Below are 15,715 nucleotides of genomic sequence, written 5' to 3'. Positions count from 1 at the left end.
TTCAAGATCTCATGAATAGTTCGGTGTTATCTTTTACACCTGTTACATACACATATCAAAAATGTCTAATGAATTCAGATCTGCATTTGAAACACTGTTTTCCATGTAATACACCTGCTGCGTCGTGGAAGTAAGTCGTCAGTTCCTCTTGGACTACACTGTTATTTCCTGGTTGACTTTTCATGATTGTTTACGTATTACAGTATCGGCATATTTTTTGTTCATCACAGTCGGTATTATAAACTACTAGAAGTAACTTTCCTCCCCTGTTTCAAGGTGTTTCCGTGTCGTAGGCTTGAGCGTTACAAATTTACGTTGCCTGCAGTTTTTTGTGTGTTTGGACCTCAAAATTTGCGCCTAGTAATTGCAGTGTTATACAAGAACTCCGCTTTAGAACTTTTCTATAACTTTTCAGCTCTATCACTATGAATTTTTATGGCTGAGCGCTACTTAAGTGCACCAAGCATATTAGAGGAGTAGTAGTACCCGTTGATTATTCTGCGGGTAAGTGCCAGATTGTAGATCCCAGCCGGTCCCGGGTATTTTTCTTGCACTTACCACTTTTGTCACCCGCAGAAATGATTTTTTAATATGAAAAATGCCAGGTTTCACTGTTACATTGAGTATATGTTGCTTTGTAATGCTTCTATAAACACAACTGTAACTTTGTTAAAAACTCAGAGAAAGATAAAGAGTACACCACCAGCAGTAGATCTATGCCTAGTTGTGCTCAAACCAACCATTGGGTTTTGGTCAGCGTAACATATGCAGTAGAGATACCATTCAGTGGAATAGTCTGGTTTAGTTGACTATTCCTTATAGAAAAAGTTACTTCAGTAGCATTAATCCTGACGGTAATTCGAGATTTACATTCCCAAAACCAAAGTTTCCTTTCTGTCGGGAAGCACTTAATATTAGTTATTTGTAGCGTACACTCAAGAATGTGTTGCAGGAATCTGTCTAAAGAACTGGCTTTGTACTAACTACTAGTTTTCATGAAACATGTATACGTAGTATAATGTAATTTGCCATAAGCAATTTATCTTTCTTTCACACCAAAACGGAGTTCACAGAAAAAATACCATAAATAAGAACAATTGTCATAAAGATTTAAATTCATTTACTTTGAGCGAGAAAGGTGCCCACTTTTCAGAACACACATTTGAATAGCATGCCAGGAATCATAAAGATGTTAGCTACCATAAAGTACAGTTTAAGAGGAGACTGAAGGGTTTATTGATCGCAACTTTTTTTACTGCATTGATGAATTTCATTACATATCTGCATGACGGCAAAGGTATCGATAGGTTCAGTTGACTGGAATTTCTTAACAGGATCAATTGATGAATTTATTGTCTATCACGTAACATAGATGCTATGCGATATGACTTTGACACAGCTTGCCTGCAACAAAGCGATGTACACAAGTAAACCTTGCAAACTGCTTTAGTACAGTGCTTGGCCACAGCACATCTGGAAGTGTTTCATTCGCTTTAGTGTGCATATTTTTAACTGTTTGTGGTAATCTTTGTAATTAATATGTGAATGAAAAACTATAGGCTAGCAGTTAGACCCATCTGTTCTTTTGTAAATATGCAAGTATTTTAGTTTTTCTGACATGAGGATTTCCTCGTTGTTAATCTCTGGAATCTTCTGTGTACCCAATTTAATCTAACCCTTCCAGGAAAAATTCTCAATGATGTGCATTTTTTTTCAGTGTATTGTTTTGAGTAGGCTACAATTTTCATTTTGTCTTCCTGGAAGAATATGCTGGATGTTGGTATTGTGTTTGTGTTTAAATCATGAGCAATCTTTCTTATTTTAATACAACATTAAATTATCTGGTCCTGACGTTGTATGAAGGTGGTGACACAGTGTCAATTTTAAGAAAATCTCCCCATTTGCTCTATGATTATGTCTATATTATTTAGCCTTATCTTTAGTTTTGCATGTGGTACACTTATGAATAATTTATTGTGAACAAATATTGAATATTAGGGAAGGATAAAAGTGATTTTGGTATTGGCTGTGCAAACGTGAGTACTTGATACAGCTATTAGAGAAAGACTGCTTCATTCTGTTATGCATGGCTACTGCAATTCTCATGCTACACATTTATTTTCAGGATGGGGGATAATCTGGCCTACAAAGACGAATATGATAATTTAATAAGGATGCTGGATGAGTGTAACATTGTTAGGTATACAGCTTATCGCACAGCAGCAAAATTAAGAATTCTTCAAAAGGCACTGAAAGGTAAAAATATATGTTTCACTTGATTAGTGGTTAGAAAGAAGTGAATTTTTTTCAATTAATTTAATACTGATGGTATATGGAAGTTAATGTGGAATTTAAGGACTCTGGTAGTTAAAATAATTATGACCTTGTTTCTTGTAACATTTATCTAAAGTAAATACTACCTTTCATACATCAAAATTTGAGTTCTGTGAGGACTGACAGCCTGAAGGACCTCTGTTTGATTCTTATTGGAATGTCATTTCAATTTATGACCTTTATAAACATTTTCTATTGTTCAGTGACTTCACCTCTTCTTGGAATGTTCTAATTAATAATAATCTGACATATATCACAAAGAATCACTGACATTTGTGTTCCTGCTACAGTATATTCAAGTGTAAAAGAAGAGTTTTATACAACCATGACATTCGTTAGGGATAAATGAAGATACCACCAGTCCGCATTGACCTTTGATGATGTCATCAAGACCCCACAATTTCAAGCTTGTAGAATGTTGTATCATTTCATCAGTCATTACAAATGTGAACAGACACAAATAGTGCCAAATAACATGAAACCAATAGCTGTGGGAATTAGGGGTTTGGTTGGTGACAGACTAGGTATTTGACAATTGTAATAATTAAGACATACCAAATGAAATATGCAAAAATCAATCATACGAAATCATCAGTCGAGCATTCAACAAAACCACAATAAAATTATGACCACAATGCCGCAAAGCTCCAAAAATGTAGGTGCTAGAAATTTCACTTTACTTTTACAGCTCGAACAAAATATAAGATACAATGAAGCCACACATACTTCCTAAACCTGCCAACAGAAACTTTACTTGACCTGTATAGCTCAAACAAAATCCATAAACCATACACAACTCGACAAATCTGGTGACTTAATACTTTAGTTGAAGACTGTGGTAACACAAAACAGAAACTCGGATTATATAACTAATATTAATAATCTAATGTCACGTAGTGCAGCTAAAAGAAATTCCATGGTACCTACTGATCCCAATACAACTTAAGTACCATCAATTAACAATACAAACCAAAGTTCGTAAAAAATTGCTTTAACACCAATTTATTACAAGAAACACACAGTTGTGCATGTAAACACAAATACCATATTTACTACAATAAAAATATAAAACCATACCTACCAATAAAAGTCAGCTGACAAATATATCTGAGCCGTGATTTATTTTGAAAGAATATTCTTAAGAATTTATTTTATTTACTAGTGATTCATCAAGACCATTAACACATTTAATCACACTATGTAAGCATGGAAGTTGTTGCCAGGGAGTAACCGATGAAATCATATTCAAATTCCTTTTAACAAATGGGAATTTTATTCCCTTTAATAGTGCCTAAAAGCATTTTTTAAAAGAAACAGATTTAAAATTACAATCAGAAAACACCCTCTAAATATCAAAATTACAATTTATTTAGAGGCAGAAAGAAACAAGTTTTGACTGTATGGGCTTTCAGGCAGAGAACCTTGCCACTCCCTTTTGATACTGCCATAGTTACAACTGCTCACAACAGCCTCTGAAAGACTACACTGGTGCAAATCTGCAACACACCATATTACTTTAAACTAAGAGTTTTAATAATTTACACAAGCACACAAACTATGCACCCCACCCCCCACCCTGTCGGAGGGATGGAAATGGTACAAAACACTAGCAATTAAAATATTAACCTTGCCACCAAAGGTGCAACTTGATTTTAACTTCTAAGAAAAGTCTTACGTTGAAAGGGTGTATACTAAAATGATCATTTAAATAAAGGCCCATGACATGCAATCTTATAAAATTCTGCAAGGTTGGCCAAACAATAATTAAGATGCTCTACAGTACACAGATACCGCCTCTCAAGATCATAGGCAATAATATCAAAGTTTCCAAAGATCAAAACATATTTGAGGTATTAGGCCGTTACACTCCAAGCAATAAATTCGTTAACACACCAAATCTGACAAACGTGACAGAGGCAGCTACTAATGTACGGTAGATTGATAAGGAATTACTGAACTGCAGGTTGCTCTAACCCGCCCCTACTCCACAAGGGAAAAACGGACCACCCAATTTATAAACAACCACCTTCCCGCGGGTGAGCAAACGGAGAAGAATGGTGGGACGACCACAAAGCAAACCGGCTGGTGGCCTCGCCAAGAAAACAAGTACAATTTAACAAGAGTAAATCAAACAACATATCACCAATCACTTAACTTCTAATAAACTGCGATTTCTCGAGAAGACCTGGCACAGCACCCCCAAACTGCTCTCCCGAACTGTCCGGTGCCAGCCGCTTCAACAGACACAGGAAGGCGCGCCGATCTGCCATCTCATGGCGTCGCAGCTCACACCGGCCGTGGGTTGACTCCTGTTGCTCCCGTGTCGACCGCAAAGTCACTACCCCTCGCTATACGCTGCAGCCCACTGGACTCACGTGGCGACCTCACATGCGCTGATGCTCAAGATGGACAAGTCATCTTGTGTCTCAGTGCGTGACCAACCAACCGATCGATCCAACCAGTAATGACCATTGCCTGAGCAAACTCGAGCAGACTGGGGGCCTAACACGCAGACTCAGATGCAGGAACTAAGCCCCGAACGGGCGACCACTCGCTGAGTTCTCTTACTGGCGGAGTGGAAAGACTCTCATTTTGCCTGCTTTAAAGGTTGATCCGAACAACAGACATACTAGCACTCAGACACTAACTGCCTAACAAATGCGGGCGAGAGAGACTAGTAAGCTGGGGACGAGAGACTGACCAACTGGCGAGCTCATAGCGCCCCTTAAATGCACGTGAATGGGCAACCTTTCCCCTTTCCCACCAGAGGGAGACACCAAAGCTGTGATTGCCACAGTGGCGCCACCGCCAGAAACGGAGGGCGACTGCTTCACACTAAGCACTGCAGCGCGCTCTTCAAAGCAGCAATTTTTACCACAGCTCAATATCCATCAACCTAGTGATAGCAAAAATATGTCATCAACACAGTTTCTTGAATGACCAGCAGAGACTGTCAGGAATCCGTCTGTATAGAGCGCCATATGTTGTCCTGCTGACAGTACCATATACACTGCTCATTCTTTTGAGAAATGCAGCAACTTTAATCAGTCTTACACCTTCTTCACAAACTTGATACTTCACATACTCAGCAATTAAACTGAACAACTGTAGAAACTGATTCATAGTTGACATGTCATCCCTCATTGTGACATGCAGGGACCTACTCGCGAACTTCAGTGTCCATAACTAACAAAAAGTGAAATATAAAATTAAATGTCCAACCATAAACAACACACTGCACTAATAATTCCAGGCCCAAAAACACATCTGTTTCCCATAATTGCCAACATTAAAATAACTCATTAATAAACCACCACAAAATCTTCCAATATTATTCTCACAAAGAACACACGTGGAGTTCAGTGAATCCGTAACATTTCAAACAATTTGTAAGCATGAACATCCCACACTGGAGAGTGGCAGTGCATATTCCCAACATGCCCTCTGCAAACATGGTTTATTTCAAATACATCCATCTTAACAGCTGGGAAGGGTGGGGGAGTTCCACATACTTTGCTTGACCCTATTGGTTGACACAAATTCATATTGTAAAGAATACACATCCATAATCTATGGGTATGGAGAACATTTCTTTGCCAAAGGCACATCATCAAAATGTCTTTGGCACATGCTAAAATATGAATATATAAAGAAGGCACTGAAGATGGTTGTATACTTGATAGTAGTCCATCAATAGAATGAAAGTACAGTATTGATCAACTTTACATAATATTTAAACAATGGAAAATCGAGGATGGAGTAATGACAGCATTATGAAAAGGATAGATTGCTATTCACCATGTAGTGGAAATGTTGGGTAGGAGACAGGTACAACAAAGAGACTGCTAAACTGAGACTGAGGCCTCAGCAGACAGTGGTCATTTGTGTGTAAGCGGCAGTCTATCCTTTCATAATATTAACGCGACATTTTTTGTATTTGTAAGCTGCAGAGCAGCGCATATAGAAGACTAATTCTTTGTGAATATTTAGTTTTTTCAACTCATGATTATTCTAATGATTGATAATAGAAATCAACAAAAGGCTTAACCTGTCCCTGCTACTCTGTCTTGCCGAAATGACCTTGAATACTGACTCAGTTTCTGTTTATGTAATTGGAACCCAGCAGTGAACACAATGACACAGACCAAAATGTCTGAAGTCTACAGTTCAAAAAGAGTCATTTCAGTGACATTGCTGTTATTGTAGAACTTAGAATTAATATGAGAAGGCCATTCATTCACTGCAATGGACCAAATAAACTGTGGCATCCTGAGTACGCCAATAGGACTTGGACATGCAGTGACATTTTCAATGTACACTCACAGCTCTGTAGGAAAAAGAGAGAGCGAATCAGTGTCCTTGCAGGGAAAGGGAATGGAAATGTGAAAAGTGCTAGTGAATTAAGACTACTGCTTTTTTAGTAATGTATAATGTATCATTGTGGTCCAAATATAGCAATATTCTTGTGACTGCCTTGCAACGGCCTTGCCGCAGTGGATACACCGGTTCCCGTGAGATCACCAAAGTTAAGCGCTGTCGGGTGTGGTCGGCACTTGGATGGGTGACCATCCAGGCCACCATGCACTGTTGCCATTTTTCGGGGTGCACTCAGCCTTGTGATGCCAATTGAGGAGCTACTTGACCGAATAGTATCGGCTTCGGTCAAGAATACCATCATAACAGCCAGGAGAGCGGTGTGCTGACCCCACGCCCCTCCTATCTGCATCCTCCACTGAGGATGACACGGCGGTTGGATGGTCCCGGTAAGCCACTCGTCACCTGAAGACGGAGTGCTTGTGACTGCCTTAGGCCACATACAAGCAGTCATATATATTATTTCAAGATAAGTGGCATGTTAATTTCCGTTTTAGAAGGGAAAAAATACTGGATCAGTGATCAGTTTACATGCAGTTCAAGGGTTCATGAGTAAAATTCTCACTTTTAGTGTTTGACAATATGTGAATCAAGTACATAATTCTAATTTTCCCTTTGGAAATCCTTAGCCATGACCTTTTTTATGTGGTATTTTCCCAAAATACTAAGTACAAACTACTTCACAAAAAAGTAGGTAAAGCAAAACTCTTGTCTCATTTTTGTAAACGCTTCCAAAACTTCTCAAGAAGAATGAGTGCTGTAGAATTTATAAACATTTAATACAGGAAGTTATTCTCAGCATGAAACAGTTTGGATTATGAAAATTCTGTCACATGAATAGTTTCCTTTTGACTTGTGAATACAAGAATCTATCAGTCACAAATTATTACTGTTGAAAATATTTTATGATTTAGCTGAAATCTTTTAATTGTGTGAACCGTGATGTGTTTGTGCATAAGTTAAAATATTGTGGAATAACAGACACAACATACTTGTGGTATTAACTGTATCTGCGTGACGGATGGTGTATCGGTTCTGTCTTGATCACAGACAATCCTTCTACTACAGTGAAGAGTATCTTAACAGAAACTCTTAGGTTGTTCTTTTTTTCTTTTTCTTTGTAATATAATTAACATTAGAACTTAAGCAAAGCAATATTTTATAATCTTAAGTCATTTTGTTGTCTTGCACTTAAATAATGTAGATCTTTGACTTATTTCTACATCCCAGAGATTCATATTTTTGGGTGCCATGAAATACAATTTATGTAGGATATATTATGGATCAACACTCAGTTTTGCAATACACAAATCCATTCTCTCCCAGCTACTAGTTTCTTACTGAAACACAGTCTGTGAAACAGTGCACACACAACTGCTTTTGTCAGTATTTCATCCACTTGTTCCTCGGAACTTATATGCGTTACATTCATCTGTCTTATATTGTGCAGCTGATGTGTGAAATTGTTCTAAATATCAACATTTTTCAGTCCTACTGTTCTATCAGGAGTATGAATGTCTTGGTGTCTTAAAAGCAGTTGGTTTTACAGATATTCTAAAATCTTCAAGAAGTTACTTAAGCCACAGAAATTGTGTTGCAACTGTTACTGAAGCAACATGTTCTGCTTGTGTTGGAAAATAGCAAAGTATTTCTATGAGACTGAAGTACATATCTTTTTGCAGGTGTGAGGGCTTTGCTTTTCCAGTTAGAATCAACTCAACAAAGAATAGACATTGAATTCTCCTTTCAGTAGCTATGACGTACATAAATTTTTCATTTGAATTTAGAACAACAGAGAATGTGACATTCATAGAATGGCAAGAACGGATTATATTGAACTTTGGATAAAATCACACTAATGTTATAAACTGTGTTTGACAGTGAAATTGTGTAACAGTATTTTTCCTCCTATTTGTTCATTTACATACACCTTTACTATTCATTCAGCTCAGCATTACTTCCAAAATTTACATAATTTTTGTATTATTAGTATGTACTAATGTGCCATTTCTTCCTCTTCTTCATTAAGTTGTGTATGCTGATTTCATCTTCTCCTGTTTTTTTTTTACCTAATGGCTAGCTGCAGAATAAACTCCTTATGTTTCATGTGAGAAAAGGTGATGCTCATCAATATTTTGTGCTCGTAATGTTGGGTCTTTAGCATACATTCTAAAAGAGAACACTCATCATGTCGGTAAACAACAAAAATAATACAATTTATTATTTCTAAAAACTAGATTCATGCTAAACTGTACTGAATGATCAAATAACTCATCTTGTCTGGAACAGGAACAAGTTGAGCAACCCCTCAGGGAGCTAACAACTCTTCTGTGAGTATGTCCTTGGTGAGCACAGGGTTCCAAGCTACTGGAGCACCTAAATCCTTTCCTGTGCTGCTATCTCTCATGTCTTACTATCCTTCCTTCTCTCGCTCTCTTTCTCTTTGTGCCAGTCTTTGGTGTCGACCCCACTATTTCCTTGGTTCTGCCTTCCCTTCTTGGAATATTCTAATGTTTGGAGAGATTCTGGGAATCCAGCCAGTCATCGTAAACTTCATTCCACGGTATTTCAACTGGACACCTGTCAGTCATCTACAGGAGAGCCATAAAAGACTTTCTCAGCTCTGCCTTATACAGTACAGTGATAGTACTGCCGCGCATGTGTTATAGGCAGTGTGAAAGAAGGACCACACTGCCCGGCAACAGCGCCCTTGCTAGTGGAACTACAAGGATCAGCTGTCTTCAGCACTGCCGCTCGCCACAGTTGTCGGAGTATTCTGGCATCTTCGTCTGGAGCAAATCTCGGAGATCGTGCTATTCCACACATTATCCAGCTGATAGCTGCTGTGGCGGTTCATTAGATTTTCCATGATGCGTATTTCAATGGAATCCTTTATAACGGAGTCCCAAAAAGGTGTTACTATGGCCAAAATTAATTTTTTGTCATACTCCATAGTATGTCCCAACGAAAACGATAAATTATTGACAAAATTGCCAATTACAATTGTCTTTTATGTGTGTGTTCTGCTGCGTAGATTTTTTTATGTATCCAATTTTGTCCATTGAATGTCTGTTGGAGAAACAATGTTCCACATCTGCAGACTTGCTGGGTTGCAGAAGGCGAGTGCAACGTTTGTGTTCTGTGCAGCGTCCTTCCACTGTGTGTGTTGTTTATCCTATACAGGACATACCACACTGGTAAGGTATTTTGTAAATTCCCACCTTCCACAATAACAAATTATCCTTCACTAATCCCATCTTGTATGAAATCTTAAATGGTGGGTGGAAAATCGCTTCCACCTGAAAATTATGAAGGATTCTTGCTATTTTGGAGGTAATGTTTCCAATGAAGGGAAGGAAAGCTAGGAGCTTTGCTGGCACATTCTCCTCTTTATCCACTTCCTGGTTCATGGTTTTAGCTGAGAATGCCCTGTTAATTTGCAGGGTTGAGAATCCATTGTCTCTGAACACTGTCCTTAAATGTGCAAGCTCTTTAGATAAATTATCTGCATCCGACAATGTACGGGCCCTGTGTACGAGGGTTTTGAGCTTACTCGTGGTTTGGGATGGGTGGTGGGAACTTGAGGAGTGCAAGTACAAATCAGTGTAAGTGGGCTTACAGTAAAGAGAATGTCCCAAAGGCTGTCACTCTTCTATCTAACCAAAACATCCAGAAATGGGAGACAACCATCTTTCTCTATTTCCACAATAAATCGAATGTTCTCATGAACGGAGTTAAGATGATGTAAAAACTCCATTAACTTATCCTCTCAGTCAGGCCACACTATGAAAGCATCATCCATGCATCTTAAAAACACAGTTGATTTAGAAACTGCTGATTCAAGTGCTCATTCCTCAAAATCCTCCATAAAAAAGTTAGCCACTAGGGAGACAAGGGGCTGCCCATGGCGACACTGTCAGTCTTCAAAATATTCTTGGTTAAACATAAAATAGATTGAGGAAAGAGCATGTTGAAACAAACCAGTGATGTGCGGCTGAAACTGTTTACCAATTAGGCCAAGGAATCAGCAAGAGGTACCTTTGTAAAAAGAGATACTACATCAAAACTCAGTAGAAGATCCGAACTACTTAAGTGGAGGTCTGTTGATAAAATTGGCAGAGTTCCATATATGATGTGGAAATTTGCCGACCAATGTTCTCGGCAAGAAAGCAAGATGTTTGGCTAAATCATTTATAGGGTGTAAATATTACTCACTATAGGCTGTAAAGGAAGACCTTCTTTGTGCACTTTAGGATTGCCATACAGTCTTGGTGGTACGCTGCCATGAGTTCTTAACCACTTGTGTCTCTGGAGATAACAAGGAAGAATTCAGGAATGTACATGTCTTCTTCCATTGCACACATGCTGTAGGGTTGTGATTGGCATAGGCGCAATATTGAGTTCTTTACCCGAAACAGGCAGTGTTGCATTGTCCAAATTCTCCTCAGTCATGTTAACAATGGAATGTCGTGCAGTTATTCCCTGTAGCGATGACTGTTGTGGCATATGATCAAATTTTGACATCTGCCAAGAACTTGCATCCGTATATACCCAATCAAACTTGGCTGAAGTCACTCCATCGACCTAGTCCCGTGATACAGGAGGAAGAAGTGCTGCACTCTTCATATGTAGATGGAATAGTTCTTCTGAAATTTCATCCAGCCTTTGTCTCGTATAACAAATTCTCTCCTTCACAGTAGCACGACTCACCTTCCCCGTTGTCTTCCATGCAGTGGCCGTCTTAATGAAATGTGTCACTTGGCAAATTTTGGTATAATGTCAGGGTCCCAAAATGTCATTAAAGAACTTAAAAAGTTTTGCTCTTTTATCACATTGCTTGTCGAAACTTCTTACATGTAAGGCCTTCTCCTCCCCGTAAAGATGTTTGATGTGAAATTTAAAATTTTCCCGGCGACTCAAATGTTCAAAAAGATTCCGCGGTGGCAGCTCACAAACTTCATTCCACAATATTTCGTTAGAGTCACGGTGACAGAAGGACCACACCGCCCGGTGGCAGCGCCCTCATTGGTGGAACTGCAAGGATCAGCTGTCTTCAGTGTTGCCGCTCGCCGTAGTTATCGGAGTATTTGGGTGTCTTCATCTGGAGCAAATCTCTGAGACGGCACGATTCCACGCATTATCCAGCTGGTAGCCACTGTCGTGGTTCATTTTCCGCTTTGGGCTTTCCAGCAGATTCTTTTATAATGGAGTCCCAAAAAGGTGTTGCTGGTGTGTGTTGTTTGTCCTATACCACACTGGCAAGGTATTTTGTAAATTACCACCTCCCCCTATACCAAATTATCCTTCACTGATTCCAAAATATCTGAAATCTTAGAAGGTGGGTGGAAAATCACTTTCTCCTGAAAATTATTAAGCACTCTTGCTATTTTGAAGGAAATGTTACCAATGAAGGGAAGAAGAGCTAGGGACTTTCCTGGCATGTTCTCTTTATTCACTTCCCGATTCATGGTTTTAGCTAAGAATGCTCTCTTAATTTTCCAGGTCGAATATCCATTGTCTCTGAACACTTCCCGTAATGTGCAAGCTCTTTAGGTAATCTATCTGCATCTGACAATGTAAGGGCTCTGTGTACAATGGTTTTGAGCATACTCACGGTTTGAGATGGGTAATGGCAACTTGAGCAGTGTGAGTGGATTTATGGTAAACAGAATGTCCCAAAGAGCCGTCACTCTTCAATCTGACCAAAACATCCAGGAATGGGAGACAACCATCTTCTATAATTCCATAATAAATCGAATGTTCTCATGAATGAAGTTAAGATGATGTAAAAACTCCATTAACTTATCTTCTTCATGGGGCCACACTATGAAAGCATCATTCACGTATCTCCAAAAAACAGTTGATTTAGAAATCGCTGATTCAAGTGGTCTTTCCTCAGAATCCTGCATAAAATAGTTCTCCTTTTGTTGAAGTAATTTTTACAATTTTTTCTGTTGTGTACACCAACTGGGGAAGAACACCTTAAAAGTGTTTGCTGCATTCAGTGTTGAAAATCATATGCACACAATACCTGCATAGGCTCATATTTCCACTTCAGAGCCAACATGGCAGCCATTCTGATGTGGTAGGGTCATTATGTGCCCTGTCAGTTGAGCCCCTGACAACACAGGGCTCACACTGCGCATGCCTGAACTGCTAGCTCCCCACACATGTCAAGCAGTTGATGCCCAGTCCTTGATCGGAGTAGGTGGCATCAGGGCAAATCTTTTGCATGTGAAACATATTAAATTACAACAAATCAGGGCCATTATGATCTGGTCATCTCAGTAGACATGTATAGAAATTTCAGTCTGGGTAGTTTCAGCCATATTGCTTTCCCCTAACCTGGCTATCCCGTGGAAAGAGGGACAAGCCAGACAATTAGGAGTGAAACAATCTATTTAATACTTACTATGTACTCAAACTTATGGGGATGCTTCTAGCAGCAGAGCCATTATTTTTTGTGGGACAGACAGTACATAAATTTGGAGAAGTTAAGTCATTGAGAAAACGGTGCAGTGGTTTGGTATTGATTGTAGCCTCCTCTGCTGCACTTTCTACAGCTCTTCAGGTGTGAACATCTGGGTGACAACAGTAACGATTGCCTCACACAAGACTTTGAATACAGGTGACAGAATCATTTTCTGCCAAAACCTTAGGCTCCAGACAGACAAGGAGCTACAGACTAACCTTAAGTGTCGAGGCGTACATTTTGTCCGATACATCCAAAAAGGTATGAAAGATAATAAAATAAATACAGGTGCCTTTATCATAGCCTTTGTTGGGAATGTCCTCCCAGAAAAAGTTAGTCATGCTGCACAGGTCTGACATGAAAATATATATCCCACTGCCCATTAGGTGCTTCTGATGTCTGCACTTTGGTCATAGGTCATCTCACTGTTTGGTAGGCTGAAAATGTGGTAACTTCGGACAACCGCACCACGAAGATAGTACTTGTGAACAACCACCTTTGTCTGTCAGTTGTGCAGAACACTATCCTCTGCGTTCATAATTTTGCCCAATCTTCAAGAAATACAAGAAATCACAGGGATATAAATCTGTTGGCCACTTATATATTGAGGCACACAAAAAAGATGAATGCATACAACCTGTTGGCATGGTTTCCAGTTATGGGGAGGCCCAGCTATCACTCCCACTACCTCAGTTTTTTTTAACTTCTCCCATTGCCCTCCTCTCTTGCAGTTCCCACAGCCTCCATCCTCGGGAACTATGTCCTGCACCTATCGGGAGGAGCATTTACCTCCTCCGGCATCTATAGGCAACAGTGCTCCCTTTGGCACTCCCTTCCTTAGAAACCCACAGACTTGTGGCCCGACAGCAGCCAATGGCCCACTCTTCATCCATCCCCAAATGTTTCATGTATAGGTCTTTGTACTGGCCCCTTCACACCTAACCTTGGATACCTGTTACGTGATCATTCAGTGGAACTGTGATGGTCATTACTATCACCTGCCGGCACTACACCTCCTTGTCTCCTCGTATTCTGCAATTTGCATTCCTCTCCAAGAAACATGCTTCACCAATGACAATTCCCCAATGCTGTATGGCGCGTTCTGTCAGAACTATGAGATGGTATCTGGAGGGGGCTGTATAATGGTTTGTACATGGAAGCAATAGTGCTGCAAGTGCAAATGACCTCATCAGTGACAATTTGCAACATTTACATACCTTCAGATGGGTCACTTACCTGTAGTTGCCCACCTTAATCCAAACTTTTGACTCACTTTTCTCAAATTTGGGGATTTCAATGCACAGCATATTATTGACGCAAGGGGAAACAAATGGAACAAAATAAAATTGAATGAAAATGCATACCAACAGACGCGTGATGCATGGCTGTTCCTCAGTTTGTGTCTGAGATGCCTAACATAATTGTGTCCATAAAGGATCATGCACTGCTGGTAAAGCTCTTTTACATGAACGGTGACTGTGCACCAGTAGCTCTGCAGAAGTTCCAGTATGAAAGAAGGCATTGGTCCAACCTCTGCCAAGGGTCTGGAGAAAATTATGAAATTCGAAAAGACAGGTGCTCTTGAAGTGCAATGTGGCAGAGGGTGAAAACAGTCTGACATCAGCAGAAGATCTGGCAACAGGATTGCAGGAAAAGTCAAGTGGTGGTGTGCATACATGCAGTGCAAGGGGAATTGACCGAACATTGAAAATGCTTGTGAGCACTGTGCATAAAGTTCTACAAAACATCCTGCATTACTATCCATTCAAAATTACCCAGATTCGGGAGTTGCTTCTTGCTGTCGGTGTCAGTGAGACAAACGTTTGCTCTAGAACTTTATTGTGCAAAGGTGACTGTGTGGTGTGGGTAGATGGCATTGCATATTGTAAGGCTGTATTTTTTTCAAGGAGATGAGGAATGCGAGACCTATTACATGTACCATCACTGGTAAACACTATAAGTGTCTTTTTCCCACCATCATCATTCCAACTCCTCAGCAATGTGGGTGTATGGGTAGGATGATTTTTATGCAAGGTGGCACTCCTTCGCAGATGCACAGCCAGTGAAGCAGCTGCTGCAGAGGCATTTCGGAAATGCCAGAACTATCAGCACATTCTGAATACGACCCCGAAGACACTCCGTTCTGTTGTGTAACGTGGTACCTCTCGATTTCAATTTGTTGCAGAATATGGCGGGCTGCATATTGAACATGCCTTGCACTAGTCTCACAACAGAAACTGATGTCATTTTGCTATTTATGCAATTTTTGGCCTCAGGCCAATTAAAAACCGATTGTTTTTGTGTTCGATGTGATATGACCTTGCTGTGTTGGATGGGCTCATCTAACAAACAGTGCCCAAGTTAAAAATTGGTGGTCTGTTTCAGGGTCCTAAAGTTTCAGAAAAATGAATGTAGTTACATAGAACCTATGCCATTCTAACTTGAGTTAAATAGAAACTTAGGTCTTGGTCAGGCACTGAAGCATCATGTATGAACATGTTGTCTGAAAAGCTTTGTTAATTATCACTTGTTGCG

The 15,715-nt window shown here is 39.7% G+C and overlaps 1 protein-coding gene across 2 annotated transcripts in view; it reads left to right on the top strand.

Annotated features, from left to right (window-relative positions):
- LOC124798392 (dystrophin-related protein 2-like) overlaps positions 1–15,715 on the top strand; it is a 107,479-nt gene that overhangs the window by 218 nt on the left and 91,546 nt on the right. For both annotated transcript variants that reach the window (XM_047261768.1, XM_047261767.1), the window contains exon 2: positions 2,126–2,256. In XM_047261768.1, coding sequence (XP_047117724.1) covers positions 2,127–2,256 — 130 coding nt within the window. In that variant the 5' untranslated portion in view covers position 2,126. The remainder of the gene's footprint in view (positions 1–2,125; positions 2,257–15,715) is intronic.

Source organism: Schistocerca piceifrons, chromosome 5 (genome assembly GCF_021461385.2).
Source record: "Schistocerca piceifrons isolate TAMUIC-IGC-003096 chromosome 5, iqSchPice1.1, whole genome shotgun sequence".
In the NCBI taxonomy this organism is placed as follows: Eukaryota; Metazoa; Arthropoda; class Insecta; order Orthoptera; family Acrididae; genus Schistocerca; species Schistocerca piceifrons.
The sequence above is the reverse complement of the archived record's forward strand: the minus strand, read 5'-3'. Positions and strand labels throughout refer to the sequence as shown.